At 44.9% G+C, this 20,197-nt stretch overlaps 1 protein-coding gene across 1 annotated transcript in view; it reads right to left on the reverse strand.

Annotated features, from left to right (window-relative positions):
- Nucleotides 1–8,975: 8,975 nt before the first annotated feature.
- GPC4 (glypican 4) overlaps nt 8,976–20,197 on the reverse strand; it is a 68,473-nt gene continuing 57,251 nt past the window's right edge. Inside the window, exons 5-9 of the mRNA XM_059858966.1 lie at nt 15,206–15,336; nt 14,854–15,000; nt 14,318–14,454; nt 11,994–12,169; nt 8,976–11,163 (exon numbers count right to left, since the gene is read on the reverse strand). Of these exons, the coding sequence (XP_059714949.1) occupies nt 10,952–11,163; nt 11,994–12,169; nt 14,318–14,454; nt 14,854–15,000; nt 15,206–15,336 (803 nt within the window). The 3' untranslated portion in view covers nt 8,976–10,951. The remainder of the gene's footprint in view (nt 11,164–11,993; nt 12,170–14,317; nt 14,455–14,853; nt 15,001–15,205; nt 15,337–20,197) is intronic.

Genomic DNA, 20,197 nt, shown 5'->3' on the forward strand with positions numbered 1-20,197 from the left:
TTCCCACACTGTTCAGCATTCCAGAGCAGCACAGTGGCACAGATGCCCTGGAGAACCTGCCCTGGGGTGGGTTTCCTGCTTTGGGGATATGACTGTGCTGCAGATCCAACACAGGCACTCTTTCTTGATTTTATTGACTTGGTTTGCTCTCTGCAAATGGATGTTGGGCTATAAAAAAGCCAGCAACATACCTCTGGCCTTTAGAAAGCAGCTCAGAGTTCAAGGAGCAAGTGACAGTTTAGGAAGGCTCTCTGGGTTACAATTCTTCCATTTTTGGCATGCTTTCATGTTTTTCAGGCATTCAGTGCCAGCTGCTGTAGACAAGGAACCAGGTCACAACCCCTCAGGTGCACCCTCCTCCCACAGCTCTCTGTTCAGGTTCAGTGGTACTGATCCCAGCCCAGCGTGCACAACCAGGGGAGAAACTGGGACAGGGAGGACAGGGGCAAGGCTCTCACTGGAGACAACAAAAGAGAATAAACAGCCTGAATGGGGAATCAAGAGGCACTGCTGAACTCCTGATGTCCCGGTTATTCAGGTTTCTCCACCAGATCCCACCGACCTGGCCTTTCTCATACTTGGCCCCCTCATTTCTAGCAGTTGTTGGCAGCAGCAAAGTCCATATTTCACTGTGTGCTCAGCCCTGCCCTAAAGCAGGGTGCCAGGCTGGACCTTGGGTGCCCAGGACGGGCACAGCTTGGGCTTCAGCCACGCCTGCTGTGGCAGCAGCTCTGCCCAGGCACCAGAGCTGCCCACGCCAGGCACACAGCTCTGCCCTGCTCTCCCTGCTGCAGAGAACTTCACAAGTAAAAAATCACAAAGGATCCCCCACTGGGAGCCAGAGTCCCTGTAGCCAAGTTGGCAATGCCATCTAGTGCATGCAGGCAGAAACAGCACAGAGCCACAGGTGGGCAGGTGTGCACGGCCCCAGATGTGCAGCCCAGATGTGCCCAGGGCACCCCAGCCCTGCACACTGCCTGCCCCAGAGATTCCCCACCCAGAAAGAGCTCGGCCTTGTCCAGATATCCCACTTGCCTGGAGAGGAAGGGGAAATTCTCCCCTTTCCCCAAAGGCTTTCAGCTGAATTTTTCCAGCTACACGAGCCTGTGGTCATTACTGCCAACACAGCTTCACATTTTGGCTCTCTGGCGTCACTCAAATGTAAAACATCTCCCACACAAACATTTTTTTTTGAGCAAGGCAAACACTCTCTCAGTAACTAGAACCATTTCTCTCAAACACGAACAAAGGGTGAGGTTTCTTCAGACAAAGGAGCTGAAGGTTTCCTTTTAATGAGAGCATTCTCTGACGCAGACCAAAATCTGTGGCATTCTGGGTTTTTTTGTTGTTGTTGTTTTTTGTCTTTTTTTTCCCTGAGTGCCTACTTTTAAAAAAATTATATCAGGGCTGATCATAATCTTCTTCTTGTGCAACTCTTCTGTAATTTCACCAGTGATTTAAAACTTTTTTAAAAGGGGGAATAATTTGGCTTTTAAAAATATTTTTAACCAAAAAATGATACGTCTCTCACTAAAAATGTGTGACCTCTACAAGGAAAATATTTCAACAGCTATTGAAAACAGATATTTTGTTAAGAAAATGATGAGTTATGGACTTTGTGTTTTGTTTAAAATGGGCCCATTTCTAGCTCTGTAAGATACAGCTCATTCTCCAACTGTTATTTTAAGTTGTTCTTCAATCCAATTTAAAGGAAATTTTTCCTCAAAGCTTTCTGTATTTTCCATACCTTTAACAAAACATTCAAGAATACTCTGTTCCTTATTACAAACCCTTTGCCTTGTAAGTGCTTTATGCATTTAATTGGCATAAAAGTCAGAGGAGGGGGGGAATGGGTCTACCTGGGCTTAATTTAGAAATAGAATAAGTCCAACCCACTCACTCACTGCTGCTGAGTGTGAGAGCCAAGACTGGCTCCCACAGTGATGTGGAGGTAAAGCAGAGGGGATATTTCAGTGGCTACCAGTGTGCTCCAGGGGTTAAATCCACCCTGGCCATGCAGGCACATGTGGAGCCTCAGTGCAGCTGGAGCTGAAGCTGCTGGGGCTGGATGAACAGGACCCGAGCAGGCTCAATCCGGCTGCTGCTGGAGGCAGCAGGAGCCACTCTGCAGGCTTGGAGCTAAGTCAGAGCTTAAATAGGAACTGGAAGGATAAAAGCTTGTGGGATCAGGCCTTAAACCAACAGCTCCCGACTCAGTACAGCCTCAGAGAATATCTAAAATAACCAGTATTGTTAGGGGCCCACATGTTAAAATAAATGGAAATCAATAATGTTAATAGGCATTAATTCATGCTAATAGAATCACTGCTCCAAGAGCAGAGTTAATAAGCCCAGTTAGACCACTACCACTGGCTACATATTAAAAAGATCCAAAATATTTAAATATTGACCACATTCCTTTGAAATTAATAGTATTTCCTTCGGATTACACATTGATCTTGGCTGAGCCACGCTTGACATCTGGAGCAGTTAAAATAGCAACCTGAACAGCCACAGTCTGCCACTAATTTTTAAAAGTAGCAAAACCCCAGTTTTAACTTTTGTGCTCTCATTAAAACCACTCTGCTGTCTCAGTGCAGGGCCCAGAAGAGGAGAGCCATGAATACACTGAGCAGGGATGAGCTGAGGCACTGCCAGTGCTGCAGGCCCTCTTCCACCACAGCCCTGCTTGCCCCAGGTTGAGCCTGGGGCTCCTTACACAGGTCTGGAAATCCCCTTCTTCCTAGAGGAAAGGGACTTTGCACAGAGCCTGGATTCCCACTCTTATGGTGGAGACACCATTTCACTGCTCACTTTCACAGGAGTCTGGGTTCATCACAGCCAGGACTATTCCTGTGCTTGGCTCCAAGCCATGGTCCTGTCTGCTCCTGGGTATGTGCAGCCCCAGCACAACCTTCATTCCTGGTGGGCTGGAGGGGTTTTGGGTGTTGGTGGGCTTTTTTCTCCCTTTAATGTTTTTGAAAACCAAGGGTGGAACCCATTGCTTCCACCATTCATTGAGATAGGATAAATATATAGGTTTGGTCATGGTTTTACTCACCTTTTCCATCCACCTCAAACTGTATGGGTTAAACAACTCCTCACAGCTGGGATTCCTGCTTCTTTAATGCTCCATGTGTGAGCAGCACGGGCAGGACACTAAGGAAGGGAGCAAACCACCCTGTGCAGTGCAATGGGGCCAAAATCATCATGGGGGAGGCTTCTCCCTTCCAGAGGCTTCATATTCATTTCTGATTCCTGTGAACACTTGGAGGATGCAGTGCAAAACCCATATACAAACCTGGCTCCTCTGGCTGGCTGCCACCTGCATCTCTCTCCCATCCAAGCTCCAAAAAACCTGCTCTGCTCCCACCCTGCAGCAGGATTAAAACACTCTGTGAAAGCCCCGTGGGGCGAGCATGGCTCTGCTGGGAGGGTGACCAGCAAGCACCTCTGCAATGCTGGATTACAAAGGTGCTCAAAAAGCTGAAACCCCCACTGCCTTTTGATAGAGAAAACCAGCACAGGAATGTGGGCCTAGAGATGGCACTGCCAGCCCCTCTCAGGAAAGGAGCAGCTACAACACCAGGAGATGCATGTAATGCACTTTAAATAACAACAGGGTGAGAGAAAGGACAGGAAACAAGGACATGGCAGTGAAACAGCCCAGGTGTTGCCCAAGGCACTCCTGTCTCCCTCTTATTTCTAACCAGCACCTCTCAGGCCAGTCCCACATCTCTGGGAGCTCCTGGTGAGCCCCATGCTGTGCCTGCACCAACATGATGGAGCACACCTTCATGGAATGGAATTTTTGCTGTTTTTAATCACCAATCTGCAGTTAAACATGGTCAGTGGCAGGACATTCTTGCACGGGGAAGGAGGGCAGCTCTGCCCACCCCCATCCACTGGGGGATTCACCCCCATCCCTCTGGTCAGCAAAAGGCTTCGAGAGCTTCTCCTGCCTGCTCCTATCTGTGCTAAGAACAGCCCCATCTTCTCCCAGGGACAAAGGACAAGCTGAGGTATCTCTGTATGTACATTATCCCTTCCCCGAGGAAGGCAAATGTCAGAATTCCTTAGCATGGAGCACACCTAATTTATTTGGCTAATTAATTTCAGACAGCCAGGCTCCAGAAGCCCCCTGTCAAAGACAACAGCTTCTTTGTAACACTGACTCTCTTGGCCCCTGGCTTGCTGAGAGCCCTCACTCACCCACATGAACACTGACCCCCAACTCTTCCTGCTCAAAACTGAAAATCCCACCACTGTCTTGTAGCACAAATTCCTGTTCAATATTCAAGTGGTTTTGAATGCACAACCATCCAAAGAATTTAACAATGAATAAAGAGTGATCATGGTTTTGGGTTTTTTCCCTCAAATTTGGATTGCTTTTTTTTTTTCTACAACAAAAACAAGGTTGTGACACACCAGCCAAAGTCTCCACTTGCCCCAAAACATGAAAGGCCCTAGAGCCACTCAGAAGTCATCACTTTGTCTCATTCTGGGAGGATTTTACCTGAAGCACCCCCTGGAACGCAGCATGGCCTATGTTAGTACACAGGACATTCAGAGCAAACAACAAAGTCACTTAGGACTGTCCAAGTAAGAGCCACTTACTCTCTTTCTCCACCATCCATCTATAAGGGTGCCCAGCTCCCCACCTGCAAATAAGGCAGGGTGGCTTCTCACCCAAAATCAGAGGGGTGGGGTGAACACACATTCCTTGAGAGCTGCCTCCAGAGCCCTGCCACACAGGAAATTATATACTCAGGATTGCACATACCAGCTCCAATACAAACACACTCTGTTAAGGAGATGCAAATAAAGGCAGCCATGAAAAAAAAAAAAAAAAAAAAAAAAAGTCTTGGTTTATTCCGAATTGTCTTTCTGCTGCAGGAATCCAGTGGATATGTGACCTTGCTTTCATTAAATAGTCCCTGGAAATGCAGATGCACCTCCTGTAAACGTCAGTGAAATGTCTTTTGTGGACTTAACTGTCCTCAGATCTGCATCTTGTCCAAGACAGCAAGTGGTGTGTGGCAGTGGCATGGGGGAAATGGCTGAGCATGTACAACAATTAGCTTTAAAAATGTACCATTCCGGCTATTGTTTCAGTTGCCTGTCCCTGGGGATCCTCAGCATTACTGTGTTATTGGTGATGCTAAATGGGGTTTTCAGCAAAGCTGGTCTGAAGGCTTGTGAATGCCAAAACAGCATTTCAACCCATTAAACTTCACAGACGAAACAATTTCTTCTAAAAATAATCATCAGTTCTTCCCACCAGAAAAAATAAAAGTCTGGCCAATTCCTACTGTGCCAAGTTTTCAGGCAGGCCTGATATTTATGGCTGAGCTTATTAAGCTCTGAAGAAAAGCAGGTTAATAATGGAAACAACCAACAGAGCTGAGTTATAGGTGAAGAGAAGCCACCCCATACACCAGGGCTGCCAGGAACTGCTGGCAAACGAATTCCACCTTGCTAATCCTGAATTTTCCTGTTCAGACTAAAAGATGTCTTAGCCCCTGCTAACATCCTTGCCATTATGTTGATGCAAATACAGTCACGAGGCAATTACCAGCTCAGCCAAGGGCCAGCCATTGTGGGGCTGACAATAGCTTGTCAGAGGAGAAACAAATACCTTCAAACTTCTCCAAGATTTTAAGTCTCATTAGTATAAATCAGTAACCCAATTAATGAGGGGTTTAGCATATTGATTTGCATGGGATTACACAAATTAATGATGCCCATAGAGGGAGACAGTGTGGCAGGACAGCTGGGGAGATCAGCAGCTCTGTAGGGAATTGTATAGCTGCAATACATGAATGAGGGGCACAGGCACCCCAGATTTTGTGGTAGGGATGAAGCTGCTCCCACTCAGCTCCTGTGAAACCATCAGGGAGACAGACATTACCTGGCTGTTGAAATGAATCACAGACTCATTAAGACTGGGAAAGACGTCTAAGAATAAGAAGTCCAACCCTTAACCTAGGAATGCCAGGTCCACCACTAAACCATGTCAATGACTAACCAGTAGAGCAGATTTGTTGATGCAAGTAAGAGCCGGTTTTAAAATCAAAAGTTCTGTTTTAGCAGTTGCAGCAATCTCTGGCTGGTGCTGAGGGGACATGGCTTGCAAGGGAGACCACCAAGGTCCATGGGTGAGATCCCACTCTGCTCCAGCTGGGACACAGGGAATGTGCAAAAGGAACCACCACAGAGAGCAAAGGGCAGCAAGGAGCCACAGGGCCAAATTGCAGTCAGCAGGCTAAAAGACAAAAGGGTCTCCTTTTGGTCAAGGCAGGGCAGGTCCAGGCAGGAAAAACATCCCCAGCAGTTACCCAGCCAACAGCACAGGGATAGTAACCAGAGGAAGGCAACACCACACCAGGACTTCCCATCAGCATCCCCCAAAACCTGGGTTCAGCAAAAGCCTCTTTGCCACAGCTGCCTGCTCCTCCTGCACCTCAGCTGTGCCAGGCTGTCCAGCCCCTGGGATCATGAAAGGGACAGTTCTCCCAGAGCAGAAGGACAAAGGGACTGGCCGTGCCCAGGATGCCATCCCCTCCTCCCAGGGCTGGCAGCCCCTCCTTGCTCCAACAGTTATAAAAGGGCTCTCAATCCATGTAATCCATTAGATACAAATTACAGCAATTTGAGCACACTTAACCTAGCATTACAGCAAGCCCATAAAGAGCTGTGTCTTCCCAGGCAATTTACACTGCTACAAGCAATCAAACAAACCACAGCAGAGGATTAAGCAACAAGAAAAGCAAACCAAACCCAGAAAACCCGATTCCTGAAACAGCATTATCAAGAAATTAAAACTATTACTATGGTTAGTTCACACTCGGGTGGTCCTAAACCCACCACTTTTGCATCATTTCTAACCAACCTGTGTCTTCCAAATATCTTAAACCATTGAATCCCAGCAATCTGAGAGATGCCATGAAGCACAGAACACTTCACCATTTGGGATCAGGATTGCAGTGTTTCTGCATCAATTGTCACCCCATTCTACACATCTTACATTTATTTTTAAATTACCACCAATCCTAGAGAACATTCAGAGGAAGAGAAGCAGCAGAGATCAGGCAATCCTCCTGCCAGCCTGCCAGAACTGCAGTGCTGGCTTATGAACCGTTGCAGGCAGGTGTCCCCTGGCCATCACATCTGGCAGAGACACTGCACTTATCCCAGTCGAGCTTACATGAAAAAAGAAAGCCATCAGCATTAAAAAAACCCTGAAAGCACAAGTAGTTTTTCTCCAATAAGTAGATTGATTTATCCAGGCTCTGATTTCCTGCAGCAGCAATGCCCACCAGCTTACTCACATCCCCCCAATCCTTGGGTCTCAGGGTCCCCAGGATGCTCCAGGCTTGTCTGCACTGGCAAGACCTGAGTGTCTGCCACTCCAGGCTGTGGAGATGTGGCATGGGCTTCCCCAGGGACAAGAGAAAATGCAGTGGTTTTGTGCTGGCAAGTGAAGGGCACAAGCAGCAGCTGCCACTGATCTGGTTACATGGGCTGCACATAGAATGGAAGAGGGTGACATTGTGAGAAAGGTGACAATCAGGGCTGGCAACTACTGTAGGACACATGGTAAGTAAAAGCATCCAAAAAGATAGAAGGGATTTTTATGTGCCATGCTCTGAGATGCCCAACACCAGATGCTGCATTGAGGAAGGAGCCAGAGCCAAGCCAGAGGGCTTGCCTGGTCCAGCCAGGCATCAAAACAATTACAGGATGGTGATGGGAACAATTGCACCATCTGTCCAAGAAATGACCACTGTTCTGAGAGGTTGCACTCTCCAGAATTAATACACCACCTTGCCTGTGAGGACAAACCCAAGCTGGCTCAGCCAGGAGAAGAGCAGGAACCTGCCCTGGAATGTGGAAAGACTCCCCTGGCCATTTGTCCTGACTTAGGGGGGCACCAAAACAACACTGAATGAGAGACTCTGATCACAGTCCCATTACAGGCTCTCTTTTTCCCCCCTCCACGTGTCACCTGCGAAGCCATTTCAGGACAGGCACTGAGCTGTTAAAACAGGCCCTATTAAGAACTGGATCTTTTCATTCCAGTGCTTTGGGAGACAGCACCTCCCACACTGCCAAGGACACCACCTTTCCGCTTCATTTTGCATTTGAAGTGCACTTACCAGCTCCATTAACTTTAATAATTAATTCTATATTTGGAAATTTTTCTTTAAATCATGCTCATAATGGCACTGGTTATATATGGAAAAAAAGAAAAATCTGAAAGAGGGGAGCACATGCCTTCCCTGAAGTGAGCAGCATGCCTCATCCCTACCCGTATGGTTTAGTTTACAAGCTCATGTCAGAGAGCCAACTTCACACACAAACACAAAATAAAAGCAGGAACACAATTTTGATCATCCTACATTGATGTTTACTCTTGTTTCCTGCAGCCCCAGGTGACAAATCTGTCCTTTATATACTGGAAGTCTCTTGTGCTATTAACAAAATCAACTGGACACGCTCAAAACTGACGGGAGGTCTCTGCATTGGTAGCGTGCACCAAACTAAGGAATAATAATTAGTGAGCAATTAGTTGTAAAATGATAAATATAAATTCAGAAGTGTTTTTGTTTTCTGACAGAAATGCTCAAAACCAGGAGAATTTACAAGCAACCTTCTTACATATGAACACTTAGGCCAAGAAGGGAGATGCTGGAGCAGGCAGCAGCCCTGAACACAAGGGCTTTTGTTCCACCAATCTCAGAGCTCTGAAGAAGTTTTATTTTTTTATTCTTTTTTTCTTCATTTAACTCTGCTGGCCTGCCAGCTGGGTATGAGCCAGAAGGGTTATCCAGTCAGACCCTACTGCGATATATTTACAATGGTAAAGCATCTAAGGTTTGTTTATTTCGGGATTAAAATTCAAATGGCTAGAACCATTTAAATAATTAAAGGGCAATCAGAAAATGCCATGAAACCAAACAAATCAGGAAAAGTCATGGAAACCATCAGCAATATTTAATTCAGAAATTCTCTTTGTTAGGAAACTTTGCTGAAAGAAAACAGCTGGATGTAGTTCAACCCTCTAAATTAAAAACAATCTAACAAGGTCTATAGGGATAACTCTTTCAGCTACATATTGGAGACCAGATTCACTTCTACCAAGTAAAAGCAATAGCACTCAAAGCTAGAAAGGAAATTCCTCAGAACTGAGGTAGTTTCTAAGTATCAGCACATTTTCCAATTCCTCGCAAGGCAACTTAGCTATTTACAATCCATTTTTTCCCACACATAAATTTATAATTTTTTCAATTTTATGGTTCCATGATTTATTTTCTAAAGAAAAATAATCTAACCAGAATATCCCTAACTACACTAACATCATGTTTTAATAAATAACTGGCTACTTCTAGTAAAATTAAGCCTCCAGGATTATTTATACCAGCCAAGAATACTCTGTCTTTATAGCTTTGCAGAAATTTGGTGTGAAAATAAAGTTGAGTATAATGCTGACCCTGAGCTAACAAGTAATTAATGCTTCAATATAAAAATAGAAAATTATCCTTTACGACACAGGGGTGGAATAGAGCAAACCTTTTCTCTCAGAATTGCTCTCCTGCCCAGATCCAGGCATCCAGCCAGACCTAAAGGCTATCCAAAGCAGGAAAAGACGTGCAGAATAATTTTGAGTCTTTCCAAAGACGCTGCTTTTGCTAAACTCTTTTAAAAACTATTTCATCTCTTTTCTTAAAAATATACATTTCTTTTATTCATGAGTTACTGTTCACCACAACATTGTTCCAACCCCAACAGCACAGGTAGAGAGAGGAAGGTGTCTCAGGTAGTGTTGAAAAGCTACAGGTGCTGGGTATCAGATCCCAGGAGACCAAACACACCCAAAATGAGGCATCTTCAGCCCTGCCAGCTCCTGCTTCCATGTACCTGCAACAGTGCCTGCTCCTTCTCTTTTGCCCCCAGAGAGGAAACAAAACTCTTGCAAAAACAAACCCAACCCCTCCCCACCTGCCCTCCCACAGAGGATTCCTTAGAACCAGCACCAAGAGTGTTAAAAAATCAATCCAGCATTCAGCTAACAAACGTGCAGACAAGACACATGTTGGCATTTGGAGCTGTGAGACCATAAGTTGTTTCCAACTGAACAAGTTTAATGCCTCATTCCCATGGGGGATGCACGTTGGGAACTGACCCACAGGAGTTACAGCTGATTGCAAGGATCCCGGGGAACAAAGGACAACTCTTCTCAGCGTCTGCAGAATGGGAATTCTCCGTAGTCCCTTCCAGTTTAACCAAACCTCCTGTGAAGCAAGCACAACCTGCTCTTGGCATGGATGCCCTAAGCAAACGGGGCCCTTGGCACGATGACCAGTTCTGCCTTCACCTTCTGTTTTACTGCATAATAAAGACAAATGACTTCCACTTCTCTCCAGATAAGGTAACTAACATATTGTGGATAAATGGGAAGTTAACTACATGAAACATTTTCTGCTTGTTGGGCAATTATTTTTTCCTCATAAGATAACATGATAAATAAAACCTGCTTCTGTACAGATATTTCTCATTTCAGAAACACATACTTGTTACAGGCCAAGAGAAGACCCTGGGGTTTTTGTTTTCGTAAGAAATACAGTAAAAGAAAAAAAAAAAAAAAAAAGAAGTGATAAAGACACAAATGCAGAGCTAACTACAGGCTTGTATATACATTTTTGTTATCCACCTCTAACATGGACTCTTGGGGAACGGGATAGACTGGTACTTCCCATTCCTGTTATTCCCAGGATAGCAAGGGAAAAAAAAATAAATCAGTATCTTAAAACCAGTGGCAACATAGTAAAAACTGTACACTGTTGTCCATTAACTTAAAAAGCAAAGTCTCTAGATGGTATAAAAGTGAAAGCACGTGCCTTCTACCTTTGATAATAAAAGTCTTTTCCCCTCCCCCTATGCTGCACAATTATCTCCATTGTCTTTGCATGGCCAAGAACAAAATGCTAAGGAGCAGGGCTGCTTGTGATAGACCGCTTCTGGTGGCAGCAGCAGAAGTGTTCACGGTCTTGTCGCTCTTGTTGGAGCTGCCGGTGACCTCGGTGGCGTTGAACTCGAACTCTGGGGAGCACTGCTGGAGCTCGCAGCCGCTGCCGCTCTCCTCCCCGCTGCTCTCCTCACCTGGGGAAACAAACACACCTGCTGTGCTCCTCTGCTGCATGCACATGGCAGCAGGGGCACAAGGAAAGAGTGTGGCTGTTCTGGTGCTTATGAGAGGTAAGCGTGGGTCCCTCCCCTGGTTAATGTGATTTCTGTGTGCAGTCATCGTGTCTGGGTGATGGGTGCATCTCAGAAAGTCAACCACATCCTGGGCTGCACCCAGAGCATTGTGAGCAGCAGGTCGAGGGAGGGGATTCACCCCCTTTACTCCACTCATGACACCCCACATGGAGTTCTGCATCCAGCTCTGGGGCCCCCAGCATAGGAAGGGTCTGCTGGAGGGAGTCCTGAGGAAGTCTCAGAAATACTCAGAGGCTGGAACACCTTTTTTCTGAGGAGAGACTGAGAGAGCTGGGATTGTTGCATTAAGACAAGGGGTAATGGTTTCAAACTAAAAGAAAGTAGATTTAGATTTGATATGAGGAACAAATGGTTTTATGATGAAGGTGGTGAAACACTGTGGCACAGGCTGCGCGGAGAGGTGGTAGGTTCCCCATCTCTGGAAAGACTCAAGGTCAGGCTGGTTGGATGGGGCTCTGAGCAGCCTGATGCAGTAGATGATGTCCCAGCTCATTGCAAGGTGATGTAATGATGACCTTTAAAGGTCCCTTCTAACCCAAACCACTCTATGGCTTTGTGGGAACACCCCTCCTCACAGCCTGTCGGAGAAGCCGGTTCCCACCCTCCTCACTAACACGCCTACCCACAGCTGAAGCTTAACCAGCTACCCGTGCTAGCATGAAATCCAATTAAAAGGGAAAAAAGAAAAAGGCAAACAACAGCAAACATACTTATGTCAATGAAGTCGACGTCGTTCCCACTGTAGGCATTCTTCAGCTTGTTGGTCATCACCCGCAGAGCCATGATTTGCCGGCGAATCACCATGTCTGGCTTGGTAATGTCCACTTCAACCTCTGGGTTATTCACTTGACTTGCTAAACCATTTCCAGTCACTGCAAAGTCGTACCTGAAAAGAAACCATTCCTGCTGGTACCAGAGCTGCAGCTCGGCAGGGTCCCAATGACACCATGGGAACTCTGCAATGCCATCCCTGCTTTCAGTCTGGGTGACATTCTGAGCCCAAGAGCATCCTTCCACATGCTACACCTCACACAGCCCTTCTTACCCCATCTCCCTTCCCTGCAATCTCTGCAGCATGTGGAATGAAGCACTGTTTTCATTTACACTATGCCACATGGGCAGGGGAATGACAATTTTCTCTCCAACTTGAAAAAGAAAGGAAGTTCTGGGGTTTTAAATATTAATAATGACTTTCAACAGCATAAATCAGCTCATTGCAGGCTGCAGAGCAATACAAGGTGCTGAGATGCCTTGATGCCAGTTAGATGACACTTTTGGGAACACAACCTTTGAGGCCATAGTTATCCCACAGAAACCTGTAGTAACTGTTGGAGGTAGCAGTGTCATTCTGACTTTAGTAATGGATCTTAACCATCAAGCTGGGGTATTAAATGTGTGCTTCTCACCACACAGACATGAGATGCAATTTTCCTAATAACCCCAGCAGGAGAAACATCTGTGATGCTGAAGATGAGATCCTGCAGCCCCATACATCAGAGAAGGGGAGAGAGAAGATGCTCAGCTCCAGAAGGTGTACATGCTCAGGTCTGAACACACGTACAGCCTCCCGGTTTAAAAGAGAGGCTGAGCAACAAAACCCAACAGAATACATTTCCTGACAGAGGTATTTGGAGTACCATCTTATACAACAGGGATAGGACACATTCCCCTTTCCTCCAATTACCTGACTTGCTAGAAAGATCAGTTTAACAGAAGAAAACATTTCTTTTCTTAGTTATGATGCCAACATCAGTATCACAAGAGAGAGAAAAGCCTTTAGCAGAGTCTACTGATCCTGGACACCAGGATGTTATCATACTCAAACCCTGTCCTATATATGGGAGTGACAATGACAATGATAATTGGTGGTGACAGTTTTGTTATTATTTGTGATCAGTATTTTATGTTTCAAAGAAGTCTGAGACCAAAGTGTGGAAGACTACCAAACTTCTACCTCATTGGAGTCATGGAGAAAATAGTAAAGCAAATTATCTTGCCCAACCCACAGAGGATATCCAGCCTGCCCTGTCTCCTTGCCAAGTGCAGCCAAGTCTCCATCCCCCCTCGATACTGGTGCCCCTGCACACACTGGGGGGTATCTGCTATGAAAAGCCCCTAGAAGCTGCTGATAAACAAGATTTCAGGAGGCACTTCTTGTCACATACACCCAAAACACTGCCCTAGCAAAGTATGGCAGAGTTTTGGCACACACAAAACACTGCAAAAGTTATGAGGTCAGGCTTAGTGCTGTGTCCCAAAACTATCAAGGGCAGAACCTGCTTTTACTTAGAAAAACTGCTGGAAAACCCCAGACAACTGCTTTTTTGCCTTTTTTATTTTTTTATGGAACATCTTGGATTGTGCTTATTTCCTCAGTAAGCAAACAGCAGAAAAAAAAAAAAAAAAAGAGAAACTTTTATTTCCAAAATAAAAGTTAAACAGTTACATAAACCATATGACAGAAAAACTCTGGCTTACTCATGTGTTGGCAATTTCTTCCTTACAAGCAAAAAAAAGAGTTTTGTAACTCTTTTTTCCATAGAAAGTGTCAATGAAACCACTGGCCCCCTTGTGCCACTGACCTCAGCACAGGAGAAGGTCTCCACCCTCCATCACCCCTGCCCTTGCTCAACAAAAAAAACAGTTCCTGGTGGAAACACCAACTGGGGGCACTGGGGCAACAGCACTGTCAGACAACACAAGCTCTGTGCCTGGGATACAGGATTTTGTACAGCTCTCCCCAGTTTCATGAACAACTAGTAAGGGGCTTAAGTCCAAGGAGAGATGACCTATTTGGGTATCCACATTCTACTCCCTCCTCTAAAAGAAACCCCCATGTAGAGCTTGGACAACACTTTGGTGCTACCTTCCAGCTCTCCCATCTACAAAAACAAAAGGGGTAATGGCAGCAGCCTGTCTTGGGCAAGCTGGGATCACTCCTGTAGGAGAAAAGGGCTCAGGGAGAGGGATCAGGACACAGGGAAAGTCTGCAGTGAGAGGGAAAGGGTTAACCAGGGCAGCAGCATCACCAAACCTGCTCTTGGCGCTTCCATTCCAGCACTCATTCTCATTGACAGTGCCTACAGACATCTTTTCATCATTGCAAATGTTGCCAGGGAGAGATGACCAAAATTTTTTGGCTTGTTTCAGCTTCTCTTTCACATCAGTAACCTATTAAATAAAATAAAAAAAGGAACACAAGACATAATCCAGAATACCAAACGCTCAGTAAAAGTGAAGTTGAGAAGGTTTTTTTCATCACAACAGACATGTACAGGCCAGATCTTCAGGCTGTGAGTTTTGATGGTTGATTTACTTTTTTAATACAAAATTAAACACTGCTCCTCAAACACATATTATTCATAAGCCAAGCTTTTAACACAGGCAGTTCTCTGACATAGAAGCACTGAGGTAATTAATGTCTAGAGCTATGGGCAGATTACACCCCTTAGAGAGTTTTAAGACAGCCAAGGAATATTAAGAAAGCCTATCAATTAAAAATGGTGAATTATACAGGGTGGTACCCGAGTATGGAGCACATGTGTGGCACCAGCAGGACCAGGCACTCACCAGTCGGTCCAGGCTCGTGCCAGCAGCTGTTGTGGGTCTCTCCTCTGGGTTGTAGGGTCTGAAACGAGCAGTGAAACCACCTTCAGAGACAGAGCGAGCAGTCCGGCCTTGCGCAAGTGTTTTTGGCTGGCCACATCCCTGGAAAACCTGCGTGAGAGAAGGAAAGGATTTTATGAAGTAAGAGGTCATAAGAGCCTCCCTTTCCCAGGCTCCAACGCAGCCCCCACCCAAAATAATACATTAGCTTTATATATACTTGAAAGGGCATTCAAGAAAAAAACATATTGACAAAAATAGGGAAATAAAACACATTAAATAAAAAAAATCCCAAGTGTCCTCTTGGCCCATTTACCTTCTGAGACACCTGCATGCTGTTCTCCTGCATGTTCATGATCGCATCTGAAATTTTCACATCAATGGGGTCCATGACAGACTCAATGTTGAAAGGTCCCTCCAGCCTCTCTGCTACCAGCAGCATCGAATCTAACACAGAGAGAGAAAACCAAAGGTTTGTAATGGAGGAGGATCTACCACACAGAGAGAAAAACAAAGGTTTTTAATGGAGGAGCTTCAGGAATAAGAGTTAAGAAGGATAACAGGTTTTTTTTTGAGCACATGGACATTAACCACTGCAGTGTCACCTCTGACCAGCACACATCTCCAGGAAACATTTTGCTCGGTTCCCAGAGCCTACACCTTCACCAGGCACTTAGAGGCTGCCAGCACCAAACCACAGGCTCATGTACATCAAAAGCCATCACAGCCTGCCAAGAGCAGCCTGTAATCAGCTCCTCCCATCAGAACAAGCATTACTAACACTCTCCTTTCCATGCTCATTTATTAAAGGTTGCCTTGTGTCATTTGTTTTTCAAGACTGCTTTCAAAGCCATCAGCTTCCTCATGCTGGTCTTGAGCACAAGGCACCAACATGCAAAGGTCCAGGATAATCTTTGATACCATCTTTCCCTTATGGAGAGCTACAAGCTTTTTCCTGCCTGGAGAAGCCAAGGGATTGCAATTCCTAGCACCACATGGACAATTTGCACAAGGGAGGGAGTCTTTGTGAGAGCAGGGTGAATGCTGTGCACTCATGAAATATTTGGCACATCTCTAAGCAAGGGGAGATGGAAAGTCTCTCAGCCAACACCAGGTCACTCCTCCTGTGCTGACATGCACGTCCTCATCAAATGCATCATTAAACACAGCAGCTACTGGACCATCCACTACTTCCTCTGGGAAATTATTACAGGCATTAAGGCTTTCACCCTGCACTGCATTTGAGCCCTCTCTCTGGTTCTCCCCTACAAGGTGCCTCCAGGAATACACCTGGCACTAAGCTCTTGTCTCTTCTCACCCATCACAGCCTTAATTTACTGTTAGCTTTCACTGCAGTCCCTCAACCCCAAAGCATTTGCCAGTCTCCTCTCCTGCATCACTTCATAATGCTCTGCCACAAACTCATCTTTTTCCAGTTGCATGTAATTCCTCCTTCCTAGCCTGAGTGACAAGGACAGAACAGCCCCTCTGGCCCCAAGGAGCTCCTCCCTACTCCTAAGACATGCCTGGTCCCTTCCATCAATGAGAAATGGGCGTTTCACACTCAGTCTATTCATCTTTCTCATGACATTCATCCTCCTCCTAAGTGCAGAAGGTACTTTGCACAAACTGAAAACTTCTGTAGGCTCTGGCTATCTGTTAAATCCCTATAAAGAAACTCTACACACTGAACAATTTAGTAATAGGTCTGCCTAAGTGCCCAAGTCATGTAAAATAAACTACATTTAAAAACCCACAAATTATGAAAAATATAGAACAAAGCTATTTGAGTATGTAAAGCTATTATCATTATTATTAAAAACAACACAACACATAATAATAATAATAATCCAACACCATAGCCCCCAACATGAATTGCAGGTGCCTTCTGAGCCTGTAAATCCACTTTTTAAAGAAAACTCAATATTCCAAAGATTTGCTGAATGTTAGTTAAAGGACTATCATTCAATTAACCACCTCTCACTCACTCAGCTCCACCAAAGTGTGGGTGTTTAGGGAGTGAGCTCCAGAGGAGCTGGTGGCCCCAGGAAAGGCCCTCACTCTGCAGGCACACTCCACCAGCATCAATGACAGAGCTCTTGCAGGGCATGGCTGGAATTTCACCATCAGGAACTACAAACAGGTCTGAACTAAATGCATTAAAAAAAAAAAAAAAAAAGGAAAAAAAAAAGAAAAAACAAAGCTAAAAAAAAGGAGACGGTAATAACAAATGAAACAAAGAGTCTTAGACTGTATTGTGGTGGGCTCCAATAAAGTGATGCTTCAAATCTCTGAGTAATGACTGCTAGCATGAATATACCATTGTGCCGGAGGAGAGAAAAATGCTTTTGATGTGCTACCAAATGGAGACTTTTGTAAACAAGTGGAGCACAACTTAAATGTGTTCATCATTGTCAAAGCTTTTGGGGTTTTTCACGCGCATAAAGAACATCCCGGTGCAGTGCGCAGGAAGCCGCTCATTTCAAATAAAAATATTATGAGTAGACAGATAATAAAACACACCAAATGCACAGGGTTTTTTTAAAAAAAAAAAAAGAAAAGAAAAATCATTCCATTTTGTAACTACTTAATTCTCTGAGTGGCCAGGAAAGGCCACAGATCAATAAAGTGTTTGTGAAAGACTGAAAGGAAACATAAACCCCAATTCTTCTAGCTGTTTGGCATCTTTGTAAACTTTGAGCCGGGCAGGCCATCCACAAGACCATGGGAATGTAGAGCGAATTGGGTCCTTTGTTAGCAGGGGTGCCATGGCGTTCCATGTATCACAGCCCAGGAATGCAGCCTCTGCTTTGACTGCCCATAGAGAAAATGCATTCGGCCTCCAGCAGAGCTGCCAAAGCTGGCGAGAAAAGATAAGGAAAGTAGTAATTGGAGTTGGGATTGATACTGGCAAGGAACACTAAACGAAATAAACTTTCATTAGAAAGGGGTGGGGAGGAGCAAGGGCTGAGGGTGGGGGGGCTCTGCCTCATCCACAGTTTTGATTTTGGAGGCATCCTGCAAAATTTTACCTCCCAGCAGGAGCTGGCTGGTGTCCCCAGAGCAGTGGTGGCCAGCAGTGGTTCCTTCTGGCAGCCCTGTCTGATGTTGCCAAGGCTGGCTGGGGTTCAGGGCGCCGCCAGCACTGCTGCCCGCAGGAGGGGAGGCTCCTGCCCCAGCTCCAGGAGCCAACCTTCTGAGCAACTCAGCTCCCAGGAAAAGATTTTCCATTAGGGGGAGCAGAGAGGGGTTGATTACAAATAACTATTATTTGCCCCAGCTCTCGTGCAAAGTAAATGATATTTATAAGCCGTGGTGAGATGGCTCAGCTTTGCTTCACCAAAATCTCCAACTCTGTCAGAGTGAAAAATCTATCCAGCCATGTATTACAAACACACAGCATGACAAAGACTGTCTCTCCTCCCTGCGATGGGGAGATAGAAGTGGATTTAGGTGAAAAAAAAAAATCAACCAAGACACACCATCTAGCACCATCCCTTAAAGACCCTTTTCCTCTTGCATACATTTGTCCTTGCTACTGGCATTGAGACAATCCTTGGCAACAAAGCACCTCGCTCTCATGAAGGAAAGCAATTCTTTCTCATTGTGCCACCAATAATCAGAAACCCACATCTTCAGCCTCACTGTCTGACTTGAAGAACAAAAGGCAGTTTTCAGTCTTAACCCCAAGATCTGATTTAAAAGGGGAAGGAAGGAGGGGGAAGACCTTGACCATTCATTAACAACAATCTTTTTTTTTTTTTTTTAAGCGGGGTGGGGGGAAAATTCTTTGCACACAAAGTAGTACTCCAGATATGTATATGGAGCCTGAATTCGACATCTTTGAGCAGAGTAAACCTTTGTGGAGAAAAAAAAATCATGAAAAGGCACTGGAGATTAACACTGTTCATTCAGGAAGGCTCCAACCCCCCAACAGCCTGTTTGAAACAAAGTATACCCCTGTCTAATTGGTGTACAATTGTGTCAGGAATAGAGGGAGAAATAATTTAGATAGTTAAAGGGGAGAAAAGAGTACAATTCGGTCATTATTTCATACTCCTCAGCTTTAAATGGTACTTTGGAGAAATAAGGAATTACAAAGTCTTCTTGTCTCAAAAAACCTACAAACTTTACATCCCAGCTTTACATAACTGACTTACTTATAGACCCACTAGCACACACAAATGCACATTTCACATGCACCCACATTCATATAGACTTGCAGCACTTGCTACAAGTTCTCTGATTTAACTATTTTTAAATTGATTTGATAGGTTCAAAATCTGCTTTTGACTTGCAATAAATCATTGCTGTAACTTGGTACTTAAACCCACAATGCAAAATCTCATTGAGACCATGGAGGTGGGATTTTGGGATTTTGTGAGGTGGTTTAGGGGAAATTTTTTGGGGTGTTATTTCTTTAATTATTTAAACCTTTGAACACATACACAAGATATTTGTGGCATATGCCCTGCCCTAAACAGGAGATATATTTAATTTAATTTGTCTCAAGTGGCTAACTGAGAGAGAAACCAAAGTCTGGAACATAACCAGCACCTGTTCACTTATTAATTTGTCTAAAGAAAGCACAACTTAAGTTTTCTGTGTCTGAACTCCACTGCAACCATCAACCAAGAGTGCAAGAACCAAGCAAATACTGCCAATAAATGTAACAAAGCTTAATACAACACTTAAGTAATGAGTGGGCAAGAAGCCCTTTGGGGAGGAAGCACTGCAGGAAGAAAGCTTTGCTTCCAACCTGGAATCACATGTATTTATTTTGTCTTGTTTAATAATCTTAATTATTGTATGCAGTCCCTGATCAGTCTCGTGTGACAGGGCTCGCCGGCTTCCCCCGAGGTTCGTTTTTAGCTGCATACCACCTACAGCAATTAGCTGCTTGTGCTTTTGTCTGTTTTCTGGCATTATGCCCTTCCCTTTCATGGGATTCTTCTTTTCTACTTGGACTAGATGTTTGCAAGTCTCCTGGCTTTGAGCTATTTCAGCAACAATTGTAGTTGAAATACTTAATATTCTCATGAGAAAGACGGCTGAGAGGACTGGGGGGCTGGGGTGTCAGCCTCCCAGAGAATGACTTGGAAACCCAACTTAGTGTCACATTTAGCTCCCTATATGGAATACACACACAAAAAAATGCCCTCTGAAAATAACACCCTGCACACATTCAGTTGGCATGGGCAGCAAAGTGAAAATCCAGTGCACAAAACAGAGGAAAACAAGTTCTAAGACATAAATGGAGCCTGAAATGTCAGCTAGCAGCAATTTCCTTTTTTTTTAATCTTGCAAT

This window comes from Haemorhous mexicanus, chromosome 14, assembly GCF_027477595.1.
Source record: "Haemorhous mexicanus isolate bHaeMex1 chromosome 14, bHaeMex1.pri, whole genome shotgun sequence".
Classification (NCBI taxonomy): Eukaryota; Metazoa; Chordata; class Aves; order Passeriformes; family Fringillidae; genus Haemorhous; species Haemorhous mexicanus.